This window comes from Phasianus colchicus, chromosome 24 (assembly GCF_987193195.1).
Source record: "Phasianus colchicus chromosome 24, bPhaCol1.hap1.1, whole genome shotgun sequence".
NCBI lineage: Eukaryota > Metazoa > Chordata > Aves > Galliformes > Phasianidae > Phasianus > Phasianus colchicus.
The window spans coordinates 6,176,781-6,202,476 of NC_143459.1; the positions used below are offsets into that span (position 1 = coordinate 6,176,781).

At 52.5% G+C, this 25,696-nt stretch overlaps 4 protein-coding genes across 14 annotated transcripts; 2 read left to right on the forward strand and 2 right to left on the reverse strand.

Moving 5' to 3' along the window:
- Positions 1-385: 385 nt before the first annotated feature.
- On the forward strand, positions 386-5,055 carry LOC116230162 (zinc finger and BTB domain-containing protein 8A). Its single transcript, XM_090124263.1, has 4 exons — positions 386-517; positions 1,619-2,598; positions 3,432-3,601; positions 3,805-5,055. Exons 2-4 carry the CDS (start codon positions 1,647-1,649, stop codon positions 4,132-4,134), a joined length of 1,452 nt encoding a protein of 483 aa, XP_089980389.1. The 5' UTR covers positions 386-517; positions 1,619-1,646; the 3' UTR covers positions 4,135-5,055.
- On the reverse strand, positions 5,048-10,597 carry TSLIG1 (tRNA splicing ligase complex subunit 1). 5 transcript variants are annotated; one of them, XM_031594774.2, is made up of 8 exons: positions 10,492-10,597; positions 9,366-9,588; positions 8,279-8,303; positions 7,729-7,850; positions 7,407-7,489; positions 7,008-7,060; positions 6,731-6,767; positions 5,048-6,052 (listed from the first exon to the last, which is right to left on the reverse strand). In XM_031594774.2, the coding sequence occupies exons 2-8, from the start codon at positions 9,451-9,453 to the stop codon at positions 5,966-5,968; spliced, it is 495 nt and encodes a 164-aa protein (XP_031450634.1). In that variant the 5' UTR covers positions 9,454-9,588; positions 10,492-10,597; the 3' UTR covers positions 5,048-5,965. The 5 variants fall into 5 exon arrangements, with proteins under 5 accessions (XP_031450634.1, XP_031450635.1, XP_089980402.1 ...); XM_031594775.2 differs by lacking the exon at positions 10,492-10,597 and adding an exon at positions 9,760-10,484; XM_090124276.1 differs by lacking the exon at positions 10,492-10,597 and adding an exon at positions 9,675-10,484.
- Positions 10,598-10,707: 110 nt separating this feature from the next.
- RBBP4 (RB binding protein 4, chromatin remodeling factor) lies at positions 10,708-17,442 on the forward strand. 2 transcript variants are annotated; one of them, XM_090124268.1, is made up of 12 exons: positions 10,708-10,880; positions 11,368-11,512; positions 12,001-12,146; positions 12,559-12,732; positions 12,924-13,039; positions 13,206-13,366; positions 13,498-13,624; positions 13,733-13,810; positions 14,942-15,018; positions 15,119-15,176; positions 15,282-15,392; positions 16,355-17,442. In XM_090124268.1, exons 1-12 carry the CDS (start codon positions 10,865-10,867, stop codon positions 16,418-16,420), a joined length of 1,275 nt encoding a protein of 424 aa, XP_089980394.1. In that variant the 5' UTR covers positions 10,708-10,864; the 3' UTR covers positions 16,421-17,442. The 2 variants fall into 2 exon arrangements, with proteins under 2 accessions (XP_089980394.1, XP_031450633.1); XM_031594773.2 differs by having other exon boundaries at positions 10,710-10,880; positions 11,365-11,512.
- A 454-nt stretch (positions 17,443-17,896) lies between these two features.
- On the reverse strand, positions 17,897-24,592 carry SYNC (syncoilin, intermediate filament protein). 6 transcript variants are annotated; one of them, XM_090124258.1, is made up of 6 exons: positions 24,176-24,591; positions 23,810-24,041; positions 22,429-22,617; positions 20,458-21,895; positions 19,429-19,553; positions 17,897-18,379 (listed from the first exon to the last, which is right to left on the reverse strand). In XM_090124258.1, exons 3-6 carry the CDS (start codon positions 22,452-22,454, stop codon positions 18,316-18,318), a joined length of 1,653 nt encoding a protein of 550 aa, XP_089980384.1. In that variant the 5' UTR covers positions 22,455-22,617; positions 23,810-24,041; positions 24,176-24,591; the 3' UTR covers positions 17,897-18,315. The 6 variants fall into 6 exon arrangements, with proteins under 6 accessions (XP_089980384.1, XP_089980386.1, XP_089980385.1 ...); XM_090124260.1 differs by lacking the exon at positions 22,429-22,617 and having other exon boundaries at positions 24,176-24,590; XM_090124259.1 differs by lacking the exon at positions 24,176-24,591 and having other exon boundaries at positions 23,810-24,051.
- Between the last annotated feature and the right edge of the window lie 1,104 nt (positions 24,593-25,696).

Consider the following 25,696-nt stretch of genomic DNA (forward strand, 5'->3'; position numbering starts at 1 on the left):
CTGGCTACAGCTGAGTCAATGTCAGCGCCTGGATCCCAGGATCTTTCAATTCCAACAGCACAAACCCATCTGCTTTCCTGTTATAAAACTGTTGTTATCGAGTAAAGCAATAAATCCTACTCGAGAGAACTGCAAATATTTCCCATTCAGGTGGCGCCTTCCTTCCACACACGAAAGCTGTCCAGCCGCTAACAATAGCGGTACATGCGGTCAGGTAGCGGCACGTGGGTGTGAGAGGAAGGCAGCGAAGGCTGCAGGGCGGTCAGGCGGAGGAAGCTGCTGGGCTGCGCCTGCAATCGGTGCGTTGCCCCTTTAATTGTGTCCCCAGCCCTCGGGCGTCTCTGTCCAACGCCCACGTCAGCAAATACCTTTTGTTTCTCTCCGTTCGGGCTTCCAGGGCTCGGGGCTGCGGGAGCGGGGCGCCGAGCGTGCCCCGACGGGAGCCGGGGACCCCGCATCGTCCGCCCGCCCCTCCATCGCGGCCGAGCGAGCGGCGGCCGCCCGCGGAACCCCGGCGGTGAGTGGCGGCCGCGCGGCGGCTCGGAGCGGGCGGCGGGGCGGAGGGAGCCCGGGCGCGGGGCCGCGGGCGGGACGCCGCTCGGATCCGCGGCCCGCGGGGCGGTCGCGCCGGCAGCCGGGAACCGGGAGCCGGGAGCCGGGAGCCGGGCGGGCCGCGGAGCCCCGGCGGCGCCGCGCGGGCGCCATTTGCGGCCCCGGGCGCGGCTGCGGGGAGCCGGGCGCGGCAACAAAGGGCTGCGCGGGAGCGGGCGGCGGGTGCGCGGCGAGCGGGGCCGGGGGCGAGCGGGACTCCGCCGTGCGGGGCGGGCGCGGGCGGCGGGCGGCGGGGCCGGGGGCGGCTCGGGCCACGGCGAGAGCCGGGCGGCGGGCGGCGGGAGCGGGGCGGGGACGAGCGGAGCCGGGGCTCCGGAACGGCGGGCGGAGCGGGCGGAGCGGGCGGCGCGCCCCGCGCGGAGCCGAGCGCGGAGCCGAGCGCAGCGCAGCCGAGCCGAGTCCAGCCCGGCCGAACCGAGGGCGGCGGCGGCGGGCGCTGCTCCGCGATCCCCGGGGCGGCAGCGCGCCGTGCCGGGCGGCGGCTCCGCGCTTTGGCGGGCGGGCCCAGCGCCGCCGGGCGTCCCGGGCTGCCGGCGGCCGATGCGGGCGGGGCGCGTTGAGTGGCGGCGGCGGCGGCCAATGCCGGGGCAGCCCGGGCCGGGAGGGATGCGGCCGGAGCCGCCGCCGCTCCGCCGCCTTCACGCGCGGTTCGGGTTCGCCCGGCTCAGGTTCGGCGGCGCCCAGCTGGAGGCGCCGCGTCGCTCCCTGCCCGCACTGCCGGCCGCCCCCGCTCCGTTTCTCGGCCTGTGAGCCTCACGCTTCCTTGGACGCTTCCAGCCTTAGAGGCCGGGCGGTGTTCTTACCGATCTTCTCACCTGTTTCACAGTTGATTCCCTGTGGTCTGTTACTGAATGGTGCAGAGATGTGTGCAGAGTTGAAGCTGCGTTAGGTATTCATTACATGCAGAGCTTTAATATTTTGAAATGCAGGGCTCATCTCTTAAAGTAGGATTCAGCCCCATCAGTTTAGTTTTACGTTGTCATGTTACGTTTGTTTTGTGCTTTAGAGGAACTTTCCGGTGCTCCCTTATTGGAATGGAGATTTCTTCCCACCAGTTTCAGCTCCTGGAGCAGCTGAATGAACAACGGAAGCAGGACTTGTTCTGCGACTGCAGCATCCTGGTGGAGGGCAAGGTGTTCAAGGCACACCGAAATGTGCTGTTTGCCAGCAGCGGGTACTTCAAGATGCTCCTTTCGCAGAGCTCCAAGGACACGAGCCAGCCAACTGTAGCCACCTTCGAGGTCTTCTCTCCAGAGACGTTTATGGTTATCCTGGACTTTGTGTACTCAGGAATATTGCCCCTCACGGGGCAAAACGTGATAGAGGTCATGTCGGCAGCCAGCTACCTTCAGATGACAGACATCCTCAATGTCTGTAAGACGTTCATTAAGTCGTCTCTGGATATTAACGAGAAGGAGAAGGATCACTACCTGGGCCTTTCAGCCAAAGGCACAAACAGTGAACCCGCTCATGCATCGCTTTATCGTTCAAGGAGGAAAGCAAAGAGCAACCCAAGGCGCTCCTATTCCGTTCCAGACGAAAAGGCAGATGTGGTGAATGAGAATTCCTGGAGCAGTTACAGCACTTATCTGTCCTCACAGGTGATCCTTCAGCGGGCGGAAACGCAGCTCTCAAAGAGGGGCAGAAAGCAGGGCTCGGCCAGGAAGCGCCGGAAGCACTTGGGGCTGTCACAGACACGTGAATTTGTGCAGTGCAGAGCGAGTAAAGCTGAGCGGGCTGAGGGTTGTAATGCATCAGATTGCAGCCACAACTCTCGAGCTAAAGAGGAGGCTGAATTTGATGCCGAGAATGACGTTGATCGCGATGATGATGGATATGATCAGGAATCAGGAGTGACACCCAAGAGGTGGTCTGTTGCTCAGCTGGAAGAACTGTCGCAAACTTCTGAGTTCATGGAATTAAAAGCAGAAGAACTGTACAGCTCAGTGCCCACAGTGTTAGGTGTTATGAGTAGTTGGAATGAAGGTAAACAGTACATTTGATTTTGCAAAGTTTGTCGTTACTTAGAGGAAGTGAGATGAGAGAATTTCATAAGCTCTAACTGATGCCCCGTTGATTGTTTTCTTGATCTGCTCCGTTGTAGTGCCTAGCGGAATGTAAGGCTCGAAAGCGAGAACAAGGGGTGAGAATTAGAATCAGAGCCTGACCCAGGTGTTGTGTAGGGTTAAAATAAGACCTGCCTGATTATTTGGCCCCAGATGGAGCTGAACAAAGCTTGGAGAGCTGCAGTTGACTCGGAGCTGAGGGACTGAATCACTCTTGTGGTTTCTCTGCTCTCGTGTCATTGGAGCAATGCTGCATTTCCTGTGAGGTCCAACCGAAAACTTGGAGATAGTTTGGTCACACTACATAAAATGTCTCAGCTCCTGATGAACTGACAGCAGTTCATCAACTGGTGGTTTACAGATGTATGTGCACGTTGTCTTGGAAACTAACTTAGCATGCCTACAGCTTATTACAGTGGCACAAGGTTGTGATGTTACGCATCCTGATACATCGCAGAGATGGTAAATATTTATGAAATACTACTTGCTGAAAGAGATGACACTGTATAATGTACTTAAATACTCATGATCATACATTTATCTAAGAAACACATGGAGTAAGACAGAACACACCATCAAATCCCAAGTATACTCAGTGAATAATTAGTAGCTTTTGGGAGGGAATTATAGGTTTGGATTTTTTCTGTTCAGTGACAAACCAAAGGAAAAATGAACTGCTGCTCATTTAAGCTTAGAAATAGCAGAACGATTACAAAAAGCCACTGATGCACGAGCTGTGTTCCCCCTTAACAGATGCCCTGCCTCGCCTGCGCTTCAAGTGCCCGTTCTGCACGCACACGGTGAAGCGCCGCGCTGACCTGAAGCGCCACCTGCGGTGCCACACCGGCGAGCGGCCGTACCCGTGCGAGGCGTGCGGGAAGAGGTTCACCCGGCTGGAGCACCTGCGGAACCACTTCCAGACGGTACGGCAGCTCGGGGCCTGGGGAAAAGCGCGGGGTTCCATTGGTGCTGCTGCTCAGCCATCGCTAGGGGCAGCGCCACCACAGCTTCAGTTATTTAAGTTGGCAAACTTCTTTACTTTTTAGAACGGCTCAGTGATGTGTTTATTTTTGATGGTAGCGTTACTGGACGAACACTGACACTGTCAAATTCTAAACCTCTTTAGATACATCAAGCCGGCAAACTCATCTGCAGGAAGTGCAAGCGCCAGGTGAGCGAGCAGACGGGCTGCGTTGTGCAGCAGGGAACGCGGCGCTACAGGCTGTGCCACAAATGTCTGACAGGGAGCAGCCCGGAGGGCAGCCCCGAAGGAGCGGGCGCAGAGCACTGCCCTGCCAGCTCCGTGGGGAGCAAACATTCCAAGTGGGCTTTGGAGGAGGATCAGAGGTCGGATGGTGACACAGCGGAGGAGGAGCCGTACGATTTGGTTGTCCGACGTGGTGCCGATGGCACCGCAGGCGAGGCGGATGAGAAGGTGAAGCCAAATCTTAGGTAGATAATTTGTATATTCGTTACTGCCGCATTCAAGATTAAACTGCTCGCGTTCTACCAGCTAATTCTGGTTTGTCAGCTTCATTAATATTAAATGCTGCTAAAATTCTGTTGCAAGGAGCAAAACGTGGACTCCAAACACCTTGGTTTGTGCTGGTGAACACCCAGCAGCCACCTACTGCCTGCAACCTGCTTAGGAGCATTGCTCTGCACTGTGATAAAGCTTTACTCAGAGCTTCTGTTCACAGTGCAAATATAAACCCTTCTACAAGGAAGGTGCTCTGGTGTACAGATTAAAAACAAACGAGCAAGCAGCTATGGATAATTTGCTTTGGGAAAGTCTTACAAAAGTAAGCATCTAAGAAGTGTAAAACATTTTTGTTGCCAGCATAATTAACGCATATATACGCTTAGGAAGTTTCTTAAAAAGGAGTGAGAAAAACGGAATCGTTCCCGCTCTCGTTTTAAAGGGTTGTGCAGGAGGAACAGCCGCCCCCCCACAGCTCTGCCCGCTACGGCCCGCGGCGCCGTCGCCTCAGGCTCTGTGGAAGGCAGCCTCGCACTCGACGCCTGATTGGCTATTCCCAGTCACCTGACCCGGCTAGCCAATGAGGTGGCGAAGCGGCCGCTGAAGCCCGGGGCGGTGGCAGTGCGTTTTCCCGCCAACCGCTGCGCTCTGGGGGCTTCGCCAGGGGGCGGGGCGGCGCAGGGCCGGGCCTCGCTCCTTCCTCACAGCCCGGCACCGGGGAGCCCCGGGGTTCGTCCTGAGTGAAAATCCTCGCTTCTGTACACTTGGCAAACGAATGCATCTCCAACCTTATTTAAAGGAGGGTTTTCTCACCGTAGTGGAGAACAAAGCATAAATACAATTGATTAAACTCAAACACCAGCAGCAAAAATTACTCACACAGAAGATCTTCCAGTCAACAGATTTTATTTTATCCCTTTAAAACCTGATTTAAAATGACTTTACAACAAAACAGAGGTGAGGCACTCATAGGTTTAGCACAGGGCAGACCCCCCCACCCCCAAGGCACTGCTGCTGAGATCTGACACAGCTGGCTCTCATTTGTGTTTAATTGTCCTTTCTGAAAGAACAAAAGGAAGCAGATCCAAACTGCCTTCTAAAAGAGGAGATTCTGCTCTCACAAGGCTTAGATAGGAGCAGACCTGCAGAGAATCGACCAACCTCTTTTTTCAGCGCCAACAAAAGCTGTCTCTACTTTTCCCAGCCATAACATGCTGCAAGGATTCCATTGCAGTCACCTGCGTTAAGGTTGGAAATGTATTTATGGTAAATCAGCACCACCTGGTGGTGTGACAAAGTTCTCAGAAGAATTTTATTTTTTTTCCAATAATTGCTGTACTTCCTCAGGAGTCCTTCAAACAGAAACTTTCCTGACCCTCTGCAGGTACCTTGGAAACTTTAGATTATATAAAGAGGGACGTCAGCTCATAGCTGCCATAGTTAAATTTTCACATGAAATCACATAGGTCAACACTTCCCTGCCACCCAACAGAAAGGCAGTGCGTTAGCGGTTCCACTGATTTCTTTATTTACTTCATACACTGCCTTAAAAGCCAACCACCAGCGCTCCTAAGGGACTTCCATCCCCTACAGCTCTCATCTCAGATCCCCCAGACACAAATGCTTCTGTCCTGGCAGGCTGGCATTGGTCTGGCTCACCATCTTCGCACCAAAGTACAGGATAGCATTCCCCACAACTCTTCTATTTATGATTTGAACAAGCCAATTCCTTAGCCACTTCCCGGGGGTTACAGTTCTGAAGAGAATTTGCCAGCCACTGACAAGCATCCGCTTCGTTAAACTTGTTTTAAATATCAATGATGACAAAGACTTCTGGCTTTTCTTCTTCACAGATCTGCATTGCTGAATAAGTTATGGCTTTGACCTCTGTGCCCTAGAGTGAAAAGACACAAAGGCACAAAAGTTTTCAACATGATACCTTGTAGCACTTTGTAATGATACATCATATTTACCACTTTCTACAAATGTCAGGCAGTTTTTCTCCCCCAGATGTTTTAAGTGTGTTTGTTCTAAATGTTCTGTTTGGCCAAGCTAAGTGGGAATTACAGAATTCCCCTCCACTCCCCTCTTCCTTTATTTTATTGCTTCCTGAATACTACAAATTTTTCTTCTTATCTGTGACATACCATCAACATTCGATATTTGAATTTGACATACCTAAGTGGCATTCTAAAATGTAAAGACTTGCATGTAATTCTTCTGAGAGTGGAGGGGGAAAGCAGAATGGGACTAAGCAAGAAGCTGTGGTAACAGTATGAGAACCAAACCCATGTAAAGATTCTGACTGTAAACTGGCTCTTTTTTTAATCACACATCACAAAAAAGGAAGCCAACTGCTGAATTTGCCCTCGCGGAGAAAGCATCAGCTCAACAGTTCAGAAGTGCATTCACAGAAAACTGCAGGAAGTGAGATCTTAAGTTAATAGTGTGATACCATTCAGACATGTTTATACTTGGATTTCTTGAGAACTTAGGAGTTTTGATTTAGAAGGATCCACTCTTCCTGTCCTACCCTAAAACATAAGCAATATATAGATGAACTGCGGCGTACCTGGGGGTGCTTTGGTAAAGAGAACTCTTCTCCCCACCTTTAAAGGCAAAAAGAAAAGAGAAGGTTGTACTGTTAATATTTAATCAAACATTACAGTTAGTTTCACTGATGAGCATTAGACAGTTAGACTTAAATTAAAACCTCAAATGATAAGAGCTCCTTTTTAGAAAGTATCTGTGATGTCCAGCACATCACAATATTTCATAGTGGTGACTTGGAGGGCAGTATTTGTCATCAGTGGAAGATATTAATTACTCAATTGATCCTATGAACTCACCCAATTGATCTTATTTTGAATTGCATTCGGTCAATGTAAAGCACTTTCACCTCCTGCAGAGAAAACAAGTGGAAAAGTGTGTCACCAACTTCTACCTTCAGGCACTAAATCTCATTAACAAGAACATTCCACAGTTTAAATGAAATCTAAACCCAGAAAACTGGAGTATGTTCAAATATATACAGGACTGCTAATGACTACGCCTACTGACTGGAGTTTGTGGAAACAAAGCTAAGTGTTTGCTTCTCAGCTCTTTGTGCTTTTGTGTCTTATTCTCTTGCTTCAAAGTGATCTACTGAGTCCCTTTTTCTTCCTAAAAGGACACTGCATTCAAAAGTGGCTTATCAGAGAAAAGCTTTGCCCTACAAAATGGAAATAGAACAAAAACACGGCACTTACCCTGGGTATAAAGAACTCATTAGCACTGAATTTATACAACCACTCATCCAAGAAGTGGAAGAGAAGGGACAACATATCATGTCCTGCATGGTTGAAGCAGAGAAGGCAGTCAGCTGATTGTCCCAGCAAGAACACCCAAACATTTAACATATTTATGTGCATAGCAGCCACACAGCTCCTGCATTACTGTAAGATTCAGATTACCAATCTTTAATTGAATTATAATTAACTACTACAAAGCTACATCCAAAGACTCAGATGTTGGTATGCTCCACCAGCAGGGTTCCTACAGCTCCAATATAAAAGTCAGTGCGGTTTTTACCTTCTGCTTCTACTTCAACAGTATCCAGAGGTTCCACAGTCTCTGTATCAGTCATGTAGCCAAACATGGCCATGACGCACTGCTCAAATGCTTCTTCCAAAGTGTCTCCCCATGCATGTAGCCTAAAGAGACACAGGGTAATTCACTGCACTGTAAGCACAAAATCCCCCTGTACTGTGCAGGTGAGAAATATGGGTGTGAGAACAAATGCAAAGGAGGTTACTACACAGAAAGACTTGTCTGAACTTAAATCTGTTATCTCCCCAGATGTGTTTCTTTTTACAGTATATGAGAAGAATTTCTTAGGAGAAAAAGGAAAATTCTTATTTTACCAGACAACAGGAATGTCCTTTGTAATGTAGAAAATGGATATCTATGAACTGCTGAGATGAAATGTGATGTAAGGGCAAGAGTTTAAAAGATTTCAGAAGACGCTCCCAAATAACAGAGGCTTAAACAGAAGCACCACAAGAATAGTGCATTAGAAATAAACCATGTGGTTCTATGCACCCCAGGAGTGGAAACAACAGAGATGGCTGCCCATACTTACTGCACATCTGCTGTGTGATCCAAATCTGAGAAGGAATGAAAAAAAAAAAAAGCATCAACAATTATAACTTTGAAAGAAGATTAATATCAATATCCAGAATTTTTTATAACAATAACTTCTTGGGTTCACCTTGAGACAAAAAAGCTGAGTGTCTGTTTTCTAGTATCATAGAAAAAACAGCAGAGATGAAATTTGGGATTATTTCTGCTCAACAGAAGAAAAAGACAGAATTTTAACACAAATTCTGTCAGCACCCTCCACGCACAGCACTGTGTGTGCTTTCTGCAATGCAACAGGCTGCTGCAGGCTAACTGCAATGAAAACCTTTGACCAGGAATAGTTTTTAGTTTTTGCTGATGTCTGCAGGACTGAAAATTATTCATGCAGACAATGAGATCTGCAAACCTTTAGAGCTCAGTGAAGAAGAGCACCTGTCCACAGCCACCAACATCCACTATGCCACAAGGAGAATTTTAAAACGTATATAACACAAAATATAAAGTAATCTTCACTAATGAAGCAGGCTTAACATCCCAAACGCATATCAGGTTTTACACAACCACTTACATTCCTTTAAAGGAACCAGAGAAGTACAAAATAAAGCCAGATTGGTAGAAACAGCCATGCTGGGACACAGAACATCAGCCACCCTGCAACCACTCCGACTGAAGGTTCATTCTGAGACCGCTCACACACTAACTGCTCCTCAGCAGCTGTCACTAACGCAAACAAATTCCAGTGAATATAAAAGAAAACCTTTTCCAATTATGGAAACAAAGTTAACCGTTGTAATGTGTCAGTGTTCCTGCACCACACATGCTGCGCCGTGCCCCAAGCAGCCCTGGTGCTGGCAGCCACTTCTTAGGAGACACTGGGGGGGAAAGGAAGCTTTACTGCAACTATCTGCAGTAACAGCAATTGTAATTATCTCCTCTCTATTATTCAACACCAGATGCATCCCACGGCCTAAACACACAACTATGGCACCGTGCAAAACCCCACAAGCACCTGAAAAGCTCATCCCATTTCCTTCTTCCCCTCACACACTCGCACACACCCCGTATCACTGCGGTGCTCCGTCACTCACATTCGTACTTCTTGGTGACCGGTGGGTACTTGGCCTTCACAGCCTTCTGCTCCTCCGTCAGCCCGTAGTCCCGCTCACCGCCCGCCATGGCCGCGCTGCTTTCCTGCTCACATGAACATGGCCGCCGCCTCGTGCCGCCCGCAGCGCTGCGGGCTGGACGGAGGGCTGCCTCCAGCCGGGGCTCTCAGCAGCAGCCGTGGGGAGCGGCTGCACACGAGCTGCTCTGTTAAAACAAGATTAGGAACGCCGAGTTCAGATCTGCGCCGTTCACCCTGCCGGCCCACAGCAGTGCCGCTCAGCGCCACGCACCCCGTTCCTTCTGTTGGAGCCACGCTCCAGCAATAAAACGCTGCAATGGCGAGAACTTAATTCTCACAGCTCTACAGTAAGTTACCCGGGCAGCTTTGGCTCCTGAGCATCACAGCACGGGGCGGGCAGCCTGCGCGTGTCACAGCACCGCGATCCCCAGGGACAGCCTGGAGCCCACAGAGAGAGGAAGAGCCAACGGTTCCTGTTGGGGCTGCGCTCACAGCTGCGATCCTATCCGAATGGCACAGAGGCTTTCCTGCACTGTTTTCCCACAGAATACTTTGGTTTTTTACTCTGCTTGAACGGCGGAGAAGATGCTGTTTCGAACCACCTTTTAGAAGCTTGATTCTCCACCAAACCTCCGCGGCCGCTCAGTTCCATACCGACATTCATTTCTAAATAACAGACATAGGCTGGAGGCTCTGATTAACTTCAGGCTAATTACTTCCGAAGATCCCACGTGAATTCGCCATGACTTTTTCCAGCAAGAGAGGCTCGCACTGCCTGCCATGCAACGATTCTACGGGATTTCCAGGTTCTATTTGCAGATAAGCACGGAGATCTGCAGGGCCGGGAAACGCTCCCCGGAGGGAACGAGGCCGAAGGAACACGGGACTGCAGGCGAAACGAGCCACAAACCCGGCACGAGGGAGGTCACGGCGACCCAGCAGCAGCCAGTAACCGGGAAGCAGCAGGACAGAGCTCGGCGGGAGCTCCGGGCCGGCAGCCCGAGCCTCGGCCCAACACCCCCCAGCCCAGCGCGGCCCGCTCGCAATGCCGAACCCCAGGCATTTCCCCCCGCCACGGCCCCACTCACCGCGGGGCGCTGTCCCTTTAAGGGCCACGCGAGGGGCGCGCGCCGCCCGCCCCTTCCCTCCGGAAAATGGCGGCTCCCAGGGGAGCTTCGGCCGCGCCTCCCCGCCTCCCTCCTTCCCGACCTCCCTCACACGTGACCGCCGAGCGCGCTCTCCTGCCCCTTGTCCCCGCCCCTTGCCGCTCTCCGATTGGCGGAAGCGTCCCGGCGGCGGGCGGCGATTGGCCAGCGTTGGCGCGCGAAGGGGTGCGCGGCGCCGGAGCGGCACGCAGCGGGGGCAGGAAACAATAGAGCCGTGGCCGAAGAGGAGCGGAGCACCGGCCGCCCGCCTCGCGCAGCCCAGCCCCATTCCACCGCCCCGCTCCCCCTCCCCGCCATGGCGGACAAGGAAGGTAGGCCTCGCGGCGCGGCTTCGGCGGCGCGGCCTTCTTGTCTCAGCGCTCCGCGAGGCGTTAGGCCTCGCTCCCCGCCCCCCGCCTCCGTCGGCCGGCGCCGTGAGGAGCGCTGGCGGGGGCTCCGGCAGGGGGCGCTGTGCGGGCCGCGCTGCGGGGGCGGCGGGCGGCCCGTGGGGGCGGCGGGGCGAAGCGCTGGGAGCTGCGGGGGCGGTGGGGGGCAGCAGGAGGAAGCGGCCCCGGCCGTGGGTTTCCGGGGCACGGCCGCCCCCGGGCCGCTGGTCGCTCCGCTGACGCTGCGCGCGGTCGCTGCTAATTGAGAGGCGAGGGGCAGCGCGTGCGGTGCGGGCTGCGTGTCCCCGCCGTGCCGTTTGAGGATAAGCGGCTCCGTGCGCCGCTCCGTTACTGAGCGCCGCTCAGCGCCGTGCGTGTCGTGATCGTGTGGCGAAGGCTGACATCCCGCATTTCTTCTGAATAACTTCAGCAGCCTTCGATGACGCGGTCGAAGAACGCGTGATCAACGAGGAGTATAAAATATGGAAAAAGAACACACCCTTCTTGTATGACTTGGTAATGACCCATGCTCTGGAGTGGCCCAGCCTGACTGCTCAGTGGCTTCCTGATGTGACGAGGTGAGGGTGCATGCTGAATCTTCTCCTTGCTGTTGCTTTGATTTTGACGCTTTTCTTCTTCCAGCTTCATTCTCCTTTTTGAAATGCAAAGCCCTCCTTCCCGCTAAAAGAGAACTAAATATAATTTCAGTTTAAGCACTCTCGTCCTAAGCTTCCACAACAACATCCTGCTTCCAAAGACCATTCGTGCATCTCAAAACATCTCAAACCATGTACTGGGGAGGCTGTTAAAGTCTCTTAAAGGAAGGCAGGGGAACTGGTGGAGTTATTTGGAGGTAGGTGCTGTTGTGCTGCAAGAATTTTAATTTGAGATCTTGAGCTGGGAGGAGTGATTCCTCTGGAGGAAGAAAATACAGTGTCAGAGCAGGAGAGAAATGCTAATTTCTAAGGATGTCATTGGTGTTGGAAGCTGTCATCAAAGGATGCCATATTCAACTCAATGTTTGTGTGAACTCCTGTGTTTCTCACCTAAATTTCTTCTCTTGCAGGCCTGAGGGCAAAGATTTCAGCATTCACCGGTTGGTCCTGGGGACTCATACTTCAGATGAACAAAATCATCTCGTGATAGCAAGTGTGCAGCTGCCTAATGATGATGCACAGTTTGATGCCTCACACTATGATAGTGAGAAAGGAGGTAAGGGAACAAAGATGTCAATCAGGTGGGGCTTTAACTGTTTTTCCTCCGCTTCTTAATGGTAGAACCAATCTTTCTACATGGTAAAAGTTCTTAACAATTTAATCTTAGCTTTTCTTGTTGTCAGAAACCTGGATTATGCCATTTATATTTTGATCTTTGGGCTTTCTAGAGCTATTTGTAAACATGACATTGTTTGATAAATACTTTTTCTACTATTTTGTGTTGAAAGTACATAGATTTAAACCATCATGCCATTGGTAACTATAAGAATGCAGTCTGCATGCTCTTGTGACTGTTCCTGCCCCAGATAAATGCCTGATATTACCAGCAGCTGACTCAGGGTCTTTGTGTTTCAATATGAACATGGCTAATTATTTACAACTATTAAATTCTTTTTCTTTTTCCCCAGAGTTTGGAGGCTTTGGGTCTGTTAGCGGAAAAATTGAGATTGAAATCAAGATAAATCATGAGGGAGAAGTGAACAGAGCACGTTACATGCCACAGAACCCATGCATCATTGCTACAAAGACTCCATCCAGTGACGTCCTCGTCTTCGATTACACCAAACATCCTTCTAAACCAGGTGTCTGGAGCTTTGTTTGTCACCTTTGTGCTTCAGAGCTACAAAAGTATCCAAACAGCCTTTTCTTAAGAGAAGGTTGATGGGGTGCAAAAGAGATGGAAAACTTTTGTGGGCTGCGTATCGTGTAACTTTAATCCATGATGTGCTGATGTGATTCCAGGCATCGGAGTTCTTATGCTGCTTTTTTACAGACCCTTCTGGAGAGTGTAACCCGGATCTGCGTCTTCGTGGGCACCAGAAGGAAGGCTATGGGCTGTCATGGAACCCAAACCTGAGTGGGCATTTGCTTAGCGCTTCTGATGATCATGTGAGTGCTTTTCAGTATAGCTGGGGTGCAGTCTGCACTTCGTGTCCCTTGACAAAGGTCAGAAATGTTCTGTTTGAGGGGATGGAGGTGGGGGAGCACAGAGAATTTCTGTCTAAAGATACAATTTTTATTTTACTTATTTTTCCCCTTTTTTTTTTTTTTAAAGACCATTTGCTTGTGGGATATAAGTGCTGTTCCAAAAGAAGGTAAAGTGGTGGATGCAAAGACCATCTTCACAGGGCACACAGCTGTAGTGGAAGATGTCTCCTGGCACCTGCTCCATGAATCTCTTTTTGGATCTGTTGCTGATGACCAGAAGCTCATGATGTAAGTGGGGTGCTTTCTTTAGAGGCTGAACATGTCAGTCCATTTTGCCTTCCCAGCTGCTCCCTGGTCTGCCCGTGAGGTGGGCTGTAGGCCTTTATTCCAGGTCTGTATTCCATTCCTTCTCCTTCCAGCTGGGATACGCGGTCAAACAACACCTCCAAACCCAGCCATTCCGTGGATGCTCACACAGCTGAAGTCAACTGCCTCTCTTTCAATCCCTACAGTGAGTTTATCCTGGCTACAGGATCAGCTGATAAGGTATGTGTTTTTATTGAATTTGGAACGGTTTTGTTTAGTTTTTGATGTGTAGGAGTGGATGTGTTACGTTGGTTTCCTCAGGAAAAAATATTTTTCTTTCTTTGACAGACTGTTGCGTTGTGGGACTTAAGGAATCTAAAGCTGAAGTTGCACTCCTTTGAGTCACATAAAGATGAAATATTTCAGGTATAACAAAATGTCTGTGTCTTCCCTGCACCTAAGCTTAGTTCTGCTTAGCTAGCAGGTAAAATGGAAGGTAGTCTGTTTCAGTGTGCTTTCATGAAGTGTACTTGTGCTTAAAAACCTCATTCCTCTCTCTCATCTGCTTATAATTTTCTGGTTTATTGTTGTGGAACTTTGTGTGGGGGAATTCCAAGGCAGATAAGAGTGCCCAGAAAGCCAGGGGCAGAACGTAACAAGGAAATGGCTGAGAGCTTTATCCACAATGTTAGGAGTGAAATAGTAGCAGTACACAGTGCGTGTAAATTATTCATGGCAGCAGATTTGAAGCAGCAAGGCACAGTGAAATGGCTGCAGCGTTTTCATCTTCTCAGCTTGGTCCTGTGGGAAGGCTTGAGGTGGCAGCCACTAAAGGGGATTGCTGGACCATCCTGTGACAAAAAAGAATCGCTAATTTTGCTGGTGTAAATATAGAAAGTTAACATCACTGGTAGCATGTGCTTAGCAGATACAACATTTCCATCTCCAACTCATGCAGTAGTCAGAACAAAAGTATGTGGAAGGGTTTTTTTTGTCTAAGGATTGCTTTGTAAAGACTAGTTATCTCTGAATACAGTTACGCTCAGAATCTTGAAATGTCAGGCTAGTGTGAAGAATTGTCTTATTTTCTAATCCTGTGATCCTATTAAGTGGTATGTTTTGGAGAAATTTATCTCCAGCAGTCGTGGTAAATGAGAGCTTTGGGGCAGTTAAGCTTTAATTACAGCGATTTCTTTTCATGTGTAAGCCATACCTCCCATTTCAAGCATCCAGAGTTTATATTGGTGCAGTTCTCTTGGAGGAGCAGCTAATGGTCTGCAGGGTTGTTTATACTTCGTAACATGTGCTCTCTGTTAGAGAAGAAGTGGCACGTGAGACCTTTTTGGTGCTCAGATACTTTGTTAGCACACAGGCTTACACAGAACTACTTGCTACCTTAGGATGTTGTTATTGGGAATGTTTCTATATCAAGGTAATAATGATTTGAGTTCTCATAAAGCTCTCATACTATAAGGTACAGCACTGTATGTAGCAAAAGTCTGCCGTGTTACGGGTTCTTCAAACTAACTTCATTTCTAAATTGATTCTTGTCTGTAGGTTCAGTGGTCTCCCCACAATGAAACTATATTGGCCTCCAGTGGCACTGACCGCCGGCTGAATGTCTGGGACTTGAGGTAAATCCCAAACTAGTCAGGTTGTCCTAATGAAATAATATTGATGAATTGCACCACAAGCAGCAGCAACAAAACCCACAATTCTTATTTTTTTTTAAAGTAAAATTGGAGAAGAGCAGTCCCCTGAGGATGCTGAGGATGGTCCCCCAGAACTGCTGGTAAGAATTCTGAGCCTCACTGCTTGTTTGGTCCGATTACTCATCTCTGCAACGGAGATTTGAAATGTTTTGCCCCTCCACCCTTTTTTTCCCCTTCTCTCCTAGTTTATTCATGGTGGTCACACTGCAAAGATCTCTGACTTCTCCTGGAATCCCAATGAACCCTGGGTTATCTGTTCTGTATCAGAAGACAATATCATGCAAGTCTGGCAAATGGTAAGTTGTTTGGGAGAGCGCAGGAAGTGGTAGATAAGAGGTAGTGTTGAACTGCCTGAATGTCAGCATTCCGGGTTTTATTTACAGGTCCCAGAAGGATTTGCTTTGTAGCACTGCCTAAATCTCAAATGGGCAGTGAAAAATGTTTGAGATTCAGTAGAAACAAGGACTTACAAATCCTGAGAAGCTGTTTTGTATTTCTTGTACTTTAATAGTAAAAAAGAAAGTAAGTAGTGGTGTATGGAGTAGAAGTGACATTTTCCCATCTATGCTTGAATGAAAACTAGGTTAAAAAAAAAAAAAGACAAAAAACCACCCAACAAACAGAAATCAGGTCAAAAACAAACAGCAAAACTCCAGCCAACCACCACCACCAACCACAACAAACGCAAGCATGAAGTTGAGGTTCCTGTTAGTTACTGTCATACTGGGTGAGTTCTTTGTGTGTGATACAGAAGTCCCTTGTGGCTGCAGAGGGGCAGCGTGGTGGTGAATAGGAGAAAAGTGCTGGTTTAATTCCCAGTGCTGAAAGTTCTGGACAATAATCTCTTACAGCTCAAATAACCTTTGAAAAGACCGTGCTTCTAATTTTGGTTTATTTATAGATTGTTTCACAGAAGCTTTGTCTTGGCAATGTATCTGTGTAGTTCTTATGGAAAGTGATGCTGCAAAGTGAAGGTTCTATTAGATGTATGCACGGTAGTCTTAATTAATATAAGCCTGCTCTGGTCTCTGCTTTAAGAAGTCAGATGCCCATAAGCTGCAGTAACAGAGTTCTTCTGAAATGTGCATCACTGTTTCAAAGCAAGGCAGTCTGTGTTGCAGCTTTCATGATGAAAAGCCTCGGGGGATTGGTGCCACACATCTGCAGATGAAAATCTGCCAGGACTTTCTGAAATTCTGTGGCATCCTGTTAAATGCAATGATAAATGCTTCTACAGCTCCTTTGCTTTGACTTGCAGGCAGAGAACATATATAATGATGAAGACCCAGAAGGAAGCGTGGATCCAGAAGGTCAAGGATCTTAGATGATGGTCCTTCCTGTTTCTAGTCCTTTTCCTTCTCTTCCCTCTCAGTCCTGATATTGACTTAACACTGGTTTTGAGACACACGTGGACTTTGTGTTCAGCCATCTTTCTGTAGAAACCATCAGCAGTGCTTTTTACCCCGGGCAGAACTCCCTAAGAAAAGGGCTTTTAGTCCAACTCAGCTGGTGCTGTGCTGCAGCTCCTCAGTCAGATTTCCCACAGCAACCTCTTGTGTGCAGAGCCGTCCCATTTTAGCTGCCTTCCTCATGCAGAACAAATTTTTTGTTACTGTTTTCTGTCTTTAGCTTGCTACAGCTGCGGGCTTTTGCCTAATTTAAACAAAAGTTAAATCAGCAGAGCTGCCAGAGGGCACTTGAGCCAGCAGAGATGGTGCAAGTGTTAATCCACTGGTAGTTCAGAAATGAGCGGGGAACATCTTGTCCTCTTCAGTACAGTTCAGAAGTGTTGGGATTCTTTTAGTTAATCTGTACCTGCGTGGCTTTATCTGCCTCTGCAGATACATAAAGAGACTTGCAGATTCTGAAATTGTATTTCTTCCTATACTTTCTTTTGTCTTTGCTGGTAATTGTGGGTTTTTCAGTTCTTCCTTCTGTCCTTCCCCTTTCCTTCCATCCCCTGGATGACAGTGGTTTGGATACATCAGCTGTTCCTGCAGAGCATCACTCACCTTCCATGCATCTTGTTCTATTGTGTGTTTCTTGAGCTGTGTTTTCACATATATTTCTTTCCTTTCTGTGAAATGGTTTTTAAAACTTTGGGGCCACAAAGTTGTAAAGGTGTCTGTTTTACCAGCGATGTACCACAGATGGCACAGCCCGGTGACCTACAGCAGTGGTAGCTGGTGCAAATAAAGCAAATGAGACGTGGGCAAACTGCCTTTGTGGGAGTCAGTCCTTGACCACTACTTCCTGCCCATCTTCCACCAGCGACCCGTTACTCCTCATGTTCCTCATGACTAACTGCGTGTAAGTGCTTCAGATGGAATAAATTTTTTCTACGTATGTGCTGCATGGCTGTGTGATTTTGTGCTGGTGTTTTCCTTCTGCATTGACTGTTTTCATGAGGGTAAATTGTATCCCTTGGGAAAGCAAGGAAAGGGAGGAGAACGAGGAGTCTCTGGGTGCTGTGAGGGTGTGGGTGCTGGAATATACTTTGGGTCTGCAGTGCATGCTTCTGCAGGCTGCCTCCTCTTGTTTCTGCTGCTTGCTCTGTGAAATGAGTACTGAACAGCTCAGAGCAGTCAGGGATGCAGTGGAGTGTGCCTTCCTCCTGCTGTGTGCTGCTGCCTCAATTTTGGGTCTGCCTTCAGCCCTTACACAGAACAACGTGGGTGGTGATTTGTTTTTTTTATTCTCCATGTTTTGTTAAGCGTGAATATTTGGGTGCCTTTCAAGCCCCTCACTTTGGCACACAAGCTTATTTTTCTTTGACACACAGCTTTGAGAAATAAAAAGATCCTTAAACTCTGACCTTTATTTTCAGTGTGAGACTATAAAGTGGAAACCTTTTATCCACAGACTTCAGTTTCTGTGGCCGTCCATGGAGCGTATCGCAATACAGCAGACACCACTGAGCTACAAAAGGAAACACTTCTGTACGTAAACTTCAGCATTCAGCCCCATAAGTCCTTTCTGTGCAGGCTTATATGCTCTACCTATGGAACAGGACGCGATACATTTTCCAAACACAGCAAAACATACACGTGTGATTCTTCAGCCATGTCCGTTCAGTGCAAGTACCATTTTCTCTGCTCGCGTGTGGAGAAGCAGTTTAGTAGAAGATCCACAGCAGAGGGGTGCTCTGACTTTGGGCAGCGAGAGGAGCCGACCCTGCAGGTTCCAGCACCGCCCTTTGGTGAGGAGGAAATCTCATCTCTAACATTCCTGGTCTGGTTTTTCTTCAGATTTGCAAAGGTGGCCGTAGATTTCTAAGCAGCCCCTGTGTGGGTAGAAAGCGAATTTAGGATACTAAATATGGAACATATGAAACACAAGCTAATGAAAAAAAATCTTCCCAGTGTGAAGGAAAAGCAATTAGGTAATGCTCAGCTTGGCTCAGTGCGTGGCACTGAACGCGCGGATTGCGGCCAGCCCTGGGATGGACAGCGGTCTGGCAGCAGGGAACGCGATTGCTGCGCGAGCCATGGGAGGAGGCAGCTGTGATTGCTGCTGCAGGACACAGGAGGAGGCAGCTCTGAGACTACTGCACTCCGACTCCCAGGTCAAAAGTGAAACTCGAGGAGGTGAGCTGACATGTAAGAAGTCTGAAGCGCTATTGCTTCCAGCAATGGCGCTTCGTAGCTCTGGGTGTTAAGAGACTGCAGCCAAGCTGGGGCTCCATGTCAGCCTCTGCACCCCGTGCTTCACAGGGACCCCACGCAGCAGAGATGCTGCAGTTACTCTCATTAATAAACTTTGTAACAATGAGACGCACCACCGACATGGGAAGGTTGGCTCTTCCCTGGGCTCACCACTGCGGTGCTTCGTGGAGAGAAGAGCTGCAGCTGCTGGGGAAATGCCCTCCCTCAGTGCAGTTACACGGGGAGGGTGAGAAAGGAACTCTACGTAGCATTAAAGTTGCAGAAAATATTTAAGAGTGTGTACTGCTGAGATGTGGACTAACATAGCAACACAAAGTTTGGCAAGAAAATAGTCCACAAACTTGTGGATGTGTTGTGGAGCTTTAAAATGTGGTAGAGAAGCCCTGAGTGAAAGCAGCAGCAGATTCAGAAGCAAGAAGGTTGTTCCCTCTGATACAGACCATCTGCAGCAGTGCCTCTCAAACTGAAACCCAGCTCCCTTCCACTGTTCCTAAGGAAATAGTGTATATTTTTTCAAGTTGCCGTGCCTGTCCCTTGGAAGGCAGCCCCTGCTTCTACTCTGTGCAGAACTTTCCATGACACGGCTGCATGGCAAAGGCTCTGCAGTTTCCACAGCACCACCCCTGCAGCCTGAGCCCGGAAGGAGGTGCGTGGAGCAGACACTGACTTGTAGATGGACAGCTCGTGGTGCAGGCTGCTCCGCAGCTCCTCCAGCTCCTGGTTCTTGCGCTGCTGGAGCTGGACGCTGTTCTTCAGCTCCTTCAGCCTGTCCTCCAGCTCCTCCACCTGCTCCTGGGGTGAAGACAGAACCCGGTTACGTAGGAAGCTTTGCCCTGCTCCGTGGTGGTGGTCTTAAGAAACCCCTGCAGAAAACCTCTGCTTCCCTACCAAGGCGGCACCCAGGGCTGGCGTGCAGTTGTGCTTTGCCTTCCCCGCTGGCAGAGTTTGTCCCCCACACTGCTGGGTGTGCGTTTGAAAGGCTGTCAGCACTTTATGATCTAAAATACTTAAGTAGATAAACAAGGGGATGGGGAAAAGGCAGCAGGGAGGCACAGTGGGGGCTCCCTGGGTCTGAATGAGGTGGGGCCCTGAGCCCCCTGAGCAGCACCATGGCAGCTGCGTCCCAGTCCCAGTGCTGCAGCACAGCAGTGCCTGTAGGGATGATGTTGGCTGTGGGCAGTGGTGATGATGGCTGGGAATGCTGGAGATGGATGGTGGGGCTGCCCTGCCAAAAGGGCTCTTGTGGATATTGAACTGTACTTTGTACAGCACACGAGGTGTTGTGAGGAGGCCTGGCTTGGCCTCACGGCTCTGTTCCAGCACCTGAGCTCTGCTTCATCTGATGTGGAGCTGCGGGCCGATGCAGCACTGCACCTCCTCTCTGTCCCTGGGGTTCCTCGGTGCCTCTGCACGTTGCTGGCTGGAGGCAACACCTGCTGAGGTGTGGAGCCCTCCCCAAAGCTCATTCTGCACAGCGGGCTGCACTGAGCATCCCGGCAGGGCACAGCGCTGCTGAGTCACCGAGCTTCAGCCTCTGGGGCTCCTCCAGGGGCACCGAGTAAATCCTCAGGGAGAAAAGTGCCTTCGACGGAACCCTGTGCTGCCTCCCCAGCCTCCCTGCCCCCCTGAGCCTACACACCAGACCTCTGCCACCCGTGCTGGCAGTGCCCGCAGGTAGGGATCGCCCCGCACGTACCCGGTACTGCCCGACCTCCTCGTCGCGCTTCTGCTTGACGAGCACGATCTGCTCCTCCAGACTCCGGTTCTGCAGCCGCAGCCGGCTCACCTCGCCCTGCAAGGGCCGCAGGGCCTCCTTCATGCCCTGCACCTCTCCCTGCAGCTCCTGCAGTGCCCGTGTCCCCGCCTCGCGCCTCTCCAGCAGCCGCAGCAGCTGCGGTTCGTAGTGCTCCTCCAGGCCGCGGCGGCTCCGCGTCACCAAGCTCTCGAACTCGGCCGACAGCCGCCGGCTCTCCTGCAGGTACTGCGGGTCCTGGCGGCACGGCGGGGCCTCCAGGCGCTGCCTCAGGGCCTCCTTCTCCTTCTCGCAGCTCTCCCGCAGGCGGCTCAGCTCTCCCGACAGCCGCCCGGCCTGGTTCTCCAGCTCGTCCCGATACGCCGCGTGCTGCGAGAGGTCGTGGCGGCGGCTCTCCAGCTGGTACTGGCAGGCCACGCACTCCTTGGTCACCTTGAAGAGCTTCTGCTTGATCTGACGGATCTCGTCCCTCAGGTTGTCCCTCTCCAGCTCCACCTTGGCCAGCAGCCGGCAGGCGGCCTGGATCTCCTGGTGGGCATGGCGGATGTCCTGCAGCGCCGGCTCGCGCAGCTGCGTCAGCTCCTCGATCAGCGCGTCGCGCTCCTTCTCCAGCTGCTCCACCGCCTCGATGCACTCCTGGAAATACTCGCCCAGCTCCTCCAGGCTGAGGCACGGCCGCTCCGTGCCCTCTGCGGCCTGCGGGGTGCCCGCCCCCTCCGCGTCCATGTCCTGCGGGACCCCGATCCCCGCTGCGCCTGGCGGGATTCCTGCCCCGTCGGTGTCCATGGCCGATGGGATCCCTGCCCTGGCTGCATCCAGTGGGATCTCTGCCCCATCCACGTGCAGTGGGATTCCTGCCCCATCCATATCCAGCAGGAGTCCCGCCACGGCGGCATCCATATCCAGCAGGATCCCTAACCCTTCCGCCTCCACATCCAGTGGGAGTCCTGCTCCATCAGCATCCAGAAGCGTCCCTGTTCTGCCAGCATCCACATCCAGAGGGATCCCTGCTTCATCTTCTGCATCCAATGGGATTCCTGCCCCATCCATATTCAGTGGGATCCCTGTCCCACCAGCATCCACATCCAGAAGGATCTGTTCATCTGTTTCTGCATCCAGTGGGATTTCTGCTCCATCCATCCCCAGCAGTGCCCCTGTCCCGGCCGTCTCCTCGCCCAGCAGTGTCCCCAGCATGGTGAGGTTCAAGGCCGTGTCCCCAACACCTTCCTGCAGCTCCCCGCAGGCACCCGGAGCAGGAGCAGCCCCCAGGCCCGGCGCTGGGTCTGTTGGGCTGCACGGAGCCCTGGGGTGTGGGACTGGGGCCGCTCCTGCTTCATCTGGCAGCGGTTCTGGAGGAGGTTCTGGCTCTGCCATCAGGTCCCTGCAAAGGAGAAGGGACACATCAGCAGGTGGTGGGACAGGACCCATCCCTCCCTGCCTGCCCCGAGAACAGCTTGGACACAAGCTTTTGGCATCAGCATGGGCCAGAATGAAGGAGCAAAGCCATTCTAAAGTGACTGACAGAGAGAGAGCAAGCACCGAAACCCAGCAGCAGTTCCCCATGTCCCCGTAATGCTGCACGGATCACTGCAGCTCGCCCCGCACTCCCGGTGAGACATCCCCAGTGCAACGCGCCCAGCTATGTGCCATAACCTCACGGCACGGGAATGCACTGCTGGGCGCAGCGGGCTCAGCGCTGCCTGGGGACGGAGCGCAGCACCGCGCAGGGCCCGCGCCGCTCACTTTGCCGTGTCATCCGAGCCGGGCGTTACTCCCGGGTGGGCACCGAGCGCCGCCGCCACAAAGCGCTCCCATCTCACGTCCCCCACGCGCTATTTGAGAGCACGGAGCAGCGCACGGCCCTGGGGCTGCTGAGGGCTTTTCCTGCAGTGGGGGGCGGGGGGATGCTCTCACCTCCCGGCCCCGCGGGCTGAGCTCATGTCTCGTCATCCCCGAAGGAATGAGTGCAGGCTGGCACCCAGCGGCCCCCGGCTCGCCTCAGCGGCTTTACGGAAAGCGCTGATTTTCACCGGTCCTTTCTCTCCTAATAAGGCAGTTTTCTGCAGCGCTGACACATCGCAGCCTCGGACTCAACCGCCGGAGCTGAGGAGTGCGGGGAAAGGTGGGGAGAGGGCTGTGCAGGGTTTGCCGTGCCCCCCCTCCCTCCCTATGCCTCCAGCAGTGATTTATCAAACTTAGCGACAGCTCTGCGCCCACGGGTTGTGCTCCCCCCCACCCCCTCGGCCCCAGTCTGTGTGGCCGCGATGCTCCCCAGGGGCTGAACCTCACCCCCAACCCCTTGAGAGTCCGCACCCCGCAGCCCCCGGCCCCTCTCCCCCACATCTCCCCAAGGGCCGGCTCGTACCTTGCTCTCCCGGAGCCCGGTGCCCCCTGCACTGCGCTGCACATGGGCTTAGCATGGGGCGGGTGGGGGTTATTAATACACGGCGTTGGAAATCAGACTCCCCCGGCAGCCGCTTCACCCGCTGCAGCGCCAGCTGCGGGTACTGCCGCCCTCCTCCCCGGGAGGAGGAGGAGAAGGAGGAGGAGGAGGAGGAGGAGGAGGGCGGGGAGGGCCATGCCTGCATCCCTGGCAGTGAAACCTTCAGGCTGGCTGCAGCTCCGCAGAATCCCCAGTGCCCCCACCCAACCGGGGGTCTTTCCATGCAGGATTGATTTACTGAGGGTGCCCCTTTGTGCAGCCTCCAGCCCAACCCCGTCGGGTGCCGGGCTGGGCATCTGCTGTGATGGGGACACCGGATCCTTGGGCTGGGGTGCGCACCCAGCGGTGGGGGCTGGAAGGGGCATGGTGAGGACACAGCACATGGCTGTGATTTGGTGTGGCCTTATCCTGTGCATGGAGCACATGGGTACCAACGCCCTGAGGGCTCTGTGTGTGCCAGAGGCTGCCCTGCCAACACATTGATTCCTGCAGCCCCCACTTTGCTGTCTGCATGTCCGCACCCCTTTTCTGCTCTCCCTTTGAGGATGGAATGGCATCTCAGCACCCAGCAGTGATGCTGCCTGGGGTTGGAGGTTCCATCTCTGCCCACCTACCCCTGGTCCCCCAGCCCACAGCATCCTAACCCCACCCTTTGGGACAATACTACCAGCATCTATTTACACCAGCTGTACCCATGTTGCCGGACTGCCATGCATGCAGCAGCCCAGGAGTGCATTGTGGCTGCTGGGCTGTGGCCCTGGCATCTCCCAGCTTGGGACTGGAGGAGGAGAAAGGCAGAAGCGATTGATTAAAGCGAAGTTTATCTATCTATTAAAGAAAAATTCCTCCTACCTCCGCCCTGGCTGTGCCCGCTCAGGAAGTCGGCACTCGCAGCTCAGGAAGTCGCCAGCTTACGTGCCCTGAAACCGCCCAGCAACGCACACCACTGCTTGCAACATCCCCAAATGCCACCCTGTCCCCGTCCCCACGTCAGCACCGCCGTCACCTTGCTCACTGCTTGGTTTAAAATAACTGCTCGTGTCCATGTCCCGGCCCGCCAGCACACGATGGTGGGGGAGCAGAGCTTTAAAAGGAAAGGGAAGATTTGGGTGTTTGCTCTTTTTTTTTTTTTTGACCCTGTTGCTTTTTTCAGCTCGATGCACCTTCTTCCCCCCCCCCCCCAAAGTGCCTCTCTTTGCACTGAGGCTTTTGACTCACCGGGAGAGGAATGCTTTCCATTCGGACAAGTTGTGCAGATAAATATACATCTCTATCTGCATCTGCCAAGGGGGGGGACCTGCGGGTCAGGCGTGCAGCAAACCCTGCTGGGGTACCCAGGAGGCGCGGGGCTGTGCTCAGCTGTTCCCGGTAAGAGGATCGCCCCGGCTGTTTTGTGGACATAACCAGGCAACGGGCGGCTCGGGTGTCGGACCAGGCATGGCTCTATCCATGCACGAGCTGCCCTGGACTTTGCTCCAGCAAACAGGGAGAAGGGAAGGCAGGAGAATATCTGCAGGGAAACGTTCCAGCTGCTGGAACACGGTGAGACGTAGTGCCTGCTGCGGTGTCCTGGTGCCGGCCAGAGGGCACCTGCTCTGCTCCTGCCTCAGTTTCCCCAGCTGAGAGCTGAGGTGCTGCCACCATAGGGAGCTGCAGTGGTAGCCAGCATGGGATGAGGTCTGTGGCCATATTGCAGTGCTGGGGCTGACCCTATTCCCATTGCTGAAATGCTGCAGCTGCCTCAGACCTCAGAAATCCCAGATAAGGATGCTCAGGGTCTGCGCAAGGTCACTGGCGGGACAGAGGAGGAGGAGGAGGAGGAGGAGGAGGGCAGCGTGGGCACAGACCCAGCTGGGGCTGGGGCAGAGATGAAAGCCGCAGCTTGAAGGCGCCGTCCTCGCTGCTCTGCAAGGACCTTGGCAGCTCCATGGCAGCGGGGTCAGACCCTGCCCTGGGCTGCAGGCGCCAGGAGCTCCTGCTTATCTGGTGCCAGGAACGATCTGCCCACGGTGAGGCACCAGGAAAGCACCGGTACCAGCACAGCTGCTGCAGAATGGATGCCTGCCCAGCTGGGGACATTGGGTCTGTCCCTTGTGGGAGCACAAAGCTGCAGCTCCCAACACTGCCAGCTCTGAACCTCACTGCTGCTGCGTTATCTCTTGGCACAACCCAGATACCGGCTTTAAACATCCACATCAAGGCTGCTCGGCCCGGTGGCACCACTGCTGGGATAGGATTGTCCCCTCTGCCCCAGCAATGCCCACTGTGGCATTTGCACATGTACGTGTGTGTGTACCTGTGTACATGTGTGTGCACGTGTCTCTGTGGCCCAGTGATTGCTAACAAGGGCACTGCTGCAGACGAGGCTAATGCTGGGCTTTTCCATGCCCTGGCTTGGGCGCCAGGAGCAGCACCAGCTCCCAGCCCCGTGTGAGGGCTCAGGGGTGCATTGGGGTGGGGGGCGGCACTGCAGGGGCGCGGTGAGGCCGGTGGCTGTGCCAGGACCTTTTCCCCACCGCCTACAGGCACTGCAGGATCAGTGAGTCATGAGGCTGAGCCTGTGGAGCCAGCAGGTGCCTGGCTCTGGACACGGATCTGTCTCACCACCTCCAGCTCATGTGGGCAGCAAAATGGCTGAGAGAACTGACCCCACGAGCTCTGGCGGCTGCCGAGGGGATGCAGCACACAGCACTGTGGCTGGTGGGGACAGGCCATTCCATCCCATCTCACTGCCCAGGA